Below are 7,023 nucleotides of genomic sequence, written 5' to 3'. Positions count from 1 at the left end.
CTAAAGCCTTACAAACTTTATATTAAGTAACACCAACTAAAGCCTTACAAACTTCTATTAAGTAACACCAAATAAAGCCTTACAAACTTCTATTAAGTAACACCACTAAAGCCTTACAAACTTCTATTAAGTAACACCAACTAAAGCCTTACAAAGTTCTGTTCAGTTATGGTAACAAGAGTGACCAAGCATTTTTTCTTCGTTATTACTCCAAGTTCCCTCCATGAAAACTATGCAGATGCTCATCATCTGTGATTGTACATGGTAGCAATGTTATTTTTCATCACTAACCAAACAATACTTCCCCTAGTTACACTAATATATTGTTACCTTGTTTCAGGTTTGGATGTCAAACTTCAACAATTCTACCCCTCAGACTCAGACCTCAGACTTTGACAATACTAACCCTAGTTAAACTAAAATATTGTTATACAGTTTCAGTTTTGGACCTCAGACTTCAACAATACTAACCCTAGTTACACTAAAATATTGTTATACAGTTTCAGTTTTGGACCTCAGACTTCAACAATACTAACCCTAGTTACACTAAAATATTGTCACCTTGTTTCTTTTACCGACTTCAGTTGATTTTCCACATCATGTTTTACTGGGTGATTGAAGAGTTCTTTTGTAGCAGATAGTTCACCTACAGACTCTCTAACTGTGGATTCTTCTGCAGAGCCTGTAATGTCTGGATGTGTATCCGAAGATAGTGGCAACTGAAACCAACAATATATTTCTCTTTAGCAAACTGAACAGCTAATTCACTGTTTTTTCCTCTTTTATTACCAAAAACAAAAAGTATTCCAGAAAGTACAAAAAACAATTGGAGTACAAGTTAAAGTTCAGTTCTACCTGTATAATATCCTTACTCTCTTCTTCAAAAGGGTGGTTTTCTACATCATTAAAATCTTTAGCAGCTGAAGCAACAAGTTTACTGTTTGTAGTGAAGGTCTGGAATTTAAAAAAAACTTCTTTTGGTCACACTTCACATTTTTTTAAATAAAGGTAGTGCTGTACAATACCACTCACTTTAATCAAGACAGTGTATAAACCAAATACTAAAACAATACAAACCATACTGACTCATTTAGCATCAGTTGGTTGTAAATACAATAACATTTGCTAATCCACCAGTACTTAAAATATTTTCAAACATACAAGCATTAAAACACATCATCAAGTTGCTCTTTTATAAAGATCTATATATATTTCTGGGGGTCATAGCATTGACAGAAAATACATTATTCCTTTTTTTTTAAATAAATCTTTATGATATATTTTTAAAAATAACATATTAAGCCTGTACAGGTAAATTACCAAGTTTACTCTTTAAAGTACTTACAAACAATATCAAAACTTTCAAACTTATAGCAAAAAAATTAAAAATATCAAACAATAACATTTGTTTTACAAACTGAAAGCGTTTTGAGACATAACCATCTTGTTCTGTTGTTTCAATACATAGTCCGAAGATGTCACCTCAGTGGAAACATGAACATTGAATCAGACAACTCTCACACAAAGGCTCCTAGCAATAAAACTTTGATGATATTAATATACTAATTTTTATAATTGTTTTTACTACTTTCTTTTATTGCAAAAAAAAAGAACTCTTCAACACAATGTTGTGAATCTCAGATAAATCTACTAAAATCTACATTTCTTACAGTGATGGCTTGAAATCAAAGTTTACATCATGAAAACCCATCACCATGTATTAGTTTGAAACACTGTACCTCTCCAGAAACATCACCTAGTTCTTCATTCTCCAGTTGTACAGGAAGTTGACTTGATTCATGTAATTCATTCTGAGCCTCTGTGTTGTTCTGAGGAAGTACTCTGTTACTATTAGTACACCATCCTCTAAAAAATGTAACATAATAATATATATACTCTGTTACTATTAGTACACCATCCTTTAAAAAATGTAACATAATAATATATATTGTTACTATTAGTACACCATCCTCTAAAAAATGTAACATAATAATATATATACTCTGTTACTATTAGTACACCATCTTCTGATCTAGATAAACCAACCTATAAAAAATGGACACCCAACACATGTCCAAACATACCATGTATTTGTCATCCCCTACTTCATGTCATTTTTCAAGATGATTATTATAAGTTTCTTAAAAAAATATTTTTCTTTATTTAAACACCTGCAAAACATTTTAATATTAACTATCAATTCAATGAACACAATTTCCTGATAACACAGTCCTAATTTCTTAAATACACTATGCATAGATTTACATGGTTAAATTAAAAAACAAACTGCATTTACAAAAAACACAATCAGAAAACCTACTAATGTATTACTCAAGAATCAACTTTTTCAAAAACTAAAATACATCAAGGTTAAACCCTGAATCTCATTAAAAACCTTTCAGATTGACTCCATCAAATTATCAATATTGCAGACATGTATATATATACACACACACACCAACCACTTCGCCAAACATGTATATACACTCACACACCAAACCAACCATTTAGCCAAACATGTATATATATACACACATCAGGTCAACCACTTAGCCAGACATGTATATACATACCAGGCCAACCATTTAGCCAAACATGTGTATACACACCAAGTCAACCATTTAGCCAAACATGTGTATACACACCAAGTCAACCATTTAGCCAAACATGTGTATACACACCAAGTCAACCACTTAGCCAAATATGTATATACACAAACCAGGTCAACCATTTAGCCAAACATGTATATACACACCAGGTCAACCACTCAGCTCAGAAAGTAATTGTGGGTGGAACACTTACTTAATGCCAGAATAATAATTTAGAACATGCTCTGATCAGGGCTTGAACCACATACTCTTGGCTCAGGCTAGTGAACTGTAAACTGAAGCCTATTCTTTAACAGGATTCAAGTCCCCCCCTCTCTAAGTGGTTGACCTGGTGTGTGTAAAGGGATGGATGAAATGCTGAGAAAAATATATTTCATACAATTATAACACATTACTATCAACAGCCTATATTTTTTTTTAAAAAGGTGTACTTTTTTAGTCCCTAACTACTATACAATCAAGTGCTGGAGAAAGGAGGAAATGTAGAAATAATAATAAAAATATTGTTCAATATTGTTATGCTCATGCTTAAAGTTTAACCTACTAACAGTAAGAAAGCTATACCAAAGATGCAAGCAATTTTAATTTTTAGGACTAATTACTAGCACTGTATACAAACATTTTCAATTTCACATCAACTTTATTCAAATTATTGCACATAAAACGTTTTGAACAACCCAATCAATACCGTCTGTGCCAAAACAGGTACTAATGCTACTCTACTGAAATGTTCAATTTCTAAGTTCTATTGTGTTCACTATAAAAGTATAAATTATATTGAAATGAATTTGAATGCAACTTAAGTTACGATTGCCTTCTCTGATTTTTCAGACTAAGTACAAATATAATACTACTATTACTAGTAGTAATCGTAATACTAATAGTGATAGCAGCATTATGAGCGAAAATATTTTTTTCAAAAAGTGCCAAAACTCCCTATAGTATATAGCAGAAGCTATGGTGAAATACTAGTTCTTAACGTAATTTGTATTTACTTTTTTAGTATAGTAACTTAGTATTATCTAATATTTAACTCATTAGTATTACTATAATAATTATTATCACTATTAGTATTACTTGGTATATATTATTAACAGTAACTTTATCTCGTTACTTACCGAATAAGAAATTCAATAAAAATACATAAAGAAACTTGTAGAACTTTAAAAATTTTCATTATTTTGATGTTTAAGCTGTGTTCCTAATCCTAACATCATTTACGTTTTGATAAATTAAATAACAAAAAAAGTTAACTAACTAGAATTTTATACAACTGACTAGTTCAAATAAAAATTAAACTGACGTGTACTTTACACTAGAGGACACTAGCGTTATCTAGAAAATATCGTATTTAAATTAAATCTTCAAGTATATATGTTCAAAATTGGAAAGCTTATTCTCAGATAGCCCTTTTTGTAAGGTGTTGAAAAATTATGAAAGGACGATAAAAAATGGAAAAATTATAAAAAGTACTAGTTTGTTATAAAGCAATAAACGCAATAGTTTTTCACTCTATTAATGTTATAGATTTTTTAATCCTGTTTTATGTACTCTTGAGTTTATGTTTACAGTCATTCATTTTATATTCATTCATTTTCCAAAAACAGCTTGACATTATATATATGTATTCCGAAATTTATGTCTTTTTAAGCTTCATTAGCTTCCTGTCATTAGATAGTCCTACAAATCATGATATATGACAAAAAGGGATGTTTCTTAAGTAGAATACTAGCATCTTGGTGTAATTAGTAGTCTAAAGTAGCCTGCTTTTTTTAGGATCGCGTACAGCATGGACGAACACAATAGCCTCGGCCAGGCAAGCGCCGGTTCTGGCACGACAGATAAAGTAGAGGACCACAATATAATGCTTTAAATTCTATCTCTGGTCATTCTGCTTTTTTTTTAAAGAATCAAATATGAGCCAAATAATTGACAAAGCATTTCGACGTTTTTAAAAACTAAAGTTTTCGTGCAGTTTTACATTTAAAGCAAAAATCATATACATAAAAATATATATATATTCATTAAAGGTATTCCTAACTTTCCCAGAACCAGCTCTTAATATATGCCCCCCAGTAGCACAGCGGTATGTCTGCGGACTTACAACGCTAGAATCCGGGTTTCGAGACCCGTGGTGGGCAGAACACAGATAGCCCATTGTGTAGCTTTGTGCGTAACTTCAAACAAACAAACAATCTTAATATATTTCTTCCTGAACGACTATTAGGTTTCTGTCAATCAGTTTAAACTTATCAATGATTCACCACTGGCGGTGAAAACTAAAAATAGAATAAATCTCCCTCGTCTAGTTCAGCTTAGAGTTGATGACATTTATAATAATTATTTTACACAATGTGAAGTAAAGAAATTTGAAGCGTCTTAACGGAAGATTTGATACTTGGTATCCAACTTTTTCGTTTTCATAATTGTAACATAAATAAATTCAAAACAGCAAGAACGGCGGACAGTTAAAAGGAATACACACAAAGAGATCTATGTAATTCCATTTTTAGCTGAAATTTAGTTGCGCATTACCCTATATTCTAACATTCATTCTAAACAGTATTTCTTATATAGATGGACAGCTTATCTAGCTAAATAGCACACAAAAATTAATTAATATCATCATATATAAATATATTTAAATTTCCTTTATAAATATTGGATTATTGTATGAGTAAAAGACTTGAAAACACAATTTACATAATGCCCAATTGAACACTTTATGACGCCTACTCTTAGGGTATTGATTCTCGTTATGTTAAGAAATGCTTTCATGACCAAATTGTCATTAAAATTACCTTTAAATATGTATCCTCTTCTATTGCATAAAAGATAAATTAGATGCAGAAAGATTACAGGCTTTAATCTTCGCAAAAGTTGTTTTATATGAATATCTGATAGTACTATATATAAGAAGAAAATAATACTGATATTAATTATTAAAGTTACTTAGAATTATGATGGGGATAAGTATTTACTTTTAGTGTATTTCACCTTCTTAATATTACACTATTAAGCATTGTACTGATAAACCATTTTAGGATGATTTTTTATCTAGATCTGAAGAAAACATTGTATTGCTATATTTCTTGATCATGTGTGTACCCTTCCGAGTAAGTTTTATTCATATACAAAGATTTGATTCCATCAACAAGCAAATCGTTAAAAAAAACCTGAAAATAAATTACACACCTTACTTCTAGTAAAACAATAAAATGTTGGCTAAAGAAAATGAAACTTACTGTTTTAAAAGGTTATCATTGTTACTTGGAAGGTTATAATAAATAAATTACACACCTTACTTCTAGTAAAACAATAAAATGTTGGCTGAAGAAAATGAAACTTACTGTTTTAAAAGGTTATCATTGTTACTTGGAAGGTTATAATTTTTTTATCATAAATAATTATATTATGATGAAGAAGGTATTAAATTATGAAAAATATTAGTATATGTATTTAAATTACAGTTGATAAGTGTACGTTCTTTGCTTCAACCTAGAGTATCTTTTACTTTTTATATAAAAAAAAAACGTGTTGCTAGATGGCAGAATATACGTGTCTGCATAACATATGTTTGGTTGTTTTTGAATTTCGCGTAAATCTACTCAAGAGCTATTTATGACAGTCGAAAATAATTTTGAATTGATAGACTTGAGGGTAGAGCTGCTAGTCATCACCAGCTACCATCAACTCTTGGGTTTCTCTTATCAACGGAATGAATGATTGATTCTTATATAATACCGCCCTTACTGATAAAGTGACAACAATGTTCTTTTATGGATTTCGGATCTCACGACCCACAGCTCTCGGTATTAAGTTGTAACGCGAATTATAGAATAATTTGGCTGACTAAATAACACACAAGAATAAATTACTAGCTTCAGTAATGGATATTCCTGAAATTCTTGTATGAAGGAATGATTACTGTGTTATTAAAAGACATTTTAAACACCATACATGTATTATTGTGATGATTTGTCAACTCGAAATCGTTTCAGTAAGATTGCTTTTAAGTATATATTCTTTCTTTATCACATACAAGTGCTATTAAATGCAGGAATCTTGCCGACCTAAATATTTGTAAAATTCAGTTCATACCTATATTTATCACTTTTGATGAAAAGTGTTTTTGTTTGTTTTTTATGAGGAAGCTACTAAAATTATCTGTAGGCTGCGAATCGAGAGCCCTAACCACTTATAATTGCACTTAAGGGTTTTTCTCAATTAAACAACTATAGTGAAATATATTAGGGCTCCAATAAGTGTAGACTCCATCTAAGCCAATGTTATTGAACATATATATATATATATATATAATTGATGACACTTCTGGCAAGTACAATCAGACTCTTTTCCGTCTTGTCATTCCCTAAGGAACAAAATCCGAACATGCAGCTAATGTGGATGTATT

The 7,023-nt window shown here is 30.5% G+C and overlaps 1 protein-coding gene across 4 annotated transcripts in view; it reads right to left on the bottom strand.

The window, feature by feature from the left end:
- The window catches only part of LOC106476929 (SUN domain-containing ossification factor-like), an 8,077-nt gene extending 4,172 nt beyond the window's left edge, over positions 1-3,905 (bottom strand). For 2 of the 4 annotated variants that reach the window (XM_013937544.2, XM_022380666.1), the window contains exons 1-4: positions 3,728-3,904; positions 1,740-1,866; positions 856-954; positions 562-719 (exon numbers count right to left, since the gene is read on the bottom strand). In XM_013937544.2, the coding sequence (XP_013792998.1) occupies positions 562-719; positions 856-954; positions 1,740-1,866; positions 3,728-3,786 (443 nt within the window). In that variant the 5' untranslated portion in view covers positions 3,787-3,904. Of the gene's footprint in view, positions 1-561; positions 720-855; positions 955-1,739; positions 1,867-3,727 lie in introns of all 4 variants that reach the window. The other 2 variants (XM_022380667.1, XM_022380668.1) reach the window with 2 other exon arrangements.
- Positions 3,906-7,023: the final 3,118 nt, after the last annotated feature.

This window comes from Limulus polyphemus, unplaced genomic scaffold (assembly GCF_000517525.1).
Source record: "Limulus polyphemus unplaced genomic scaffold, Limulus_polyphemus-2.1.2 Scaffold12143, whole genome shotgun sequence".
Classification (NCBI taxonomy): domain Eukaryota; kingdom Metazoa; phylum Arthropoda; class Merostomata; order Xiphosura; family Limulidae; genus Limulus; species Limulus polyphemus.
Note: the sequence above shows the minus strand (reverse complement) of the source record. Positions and strands in the feature narration are given on the sequence as shown.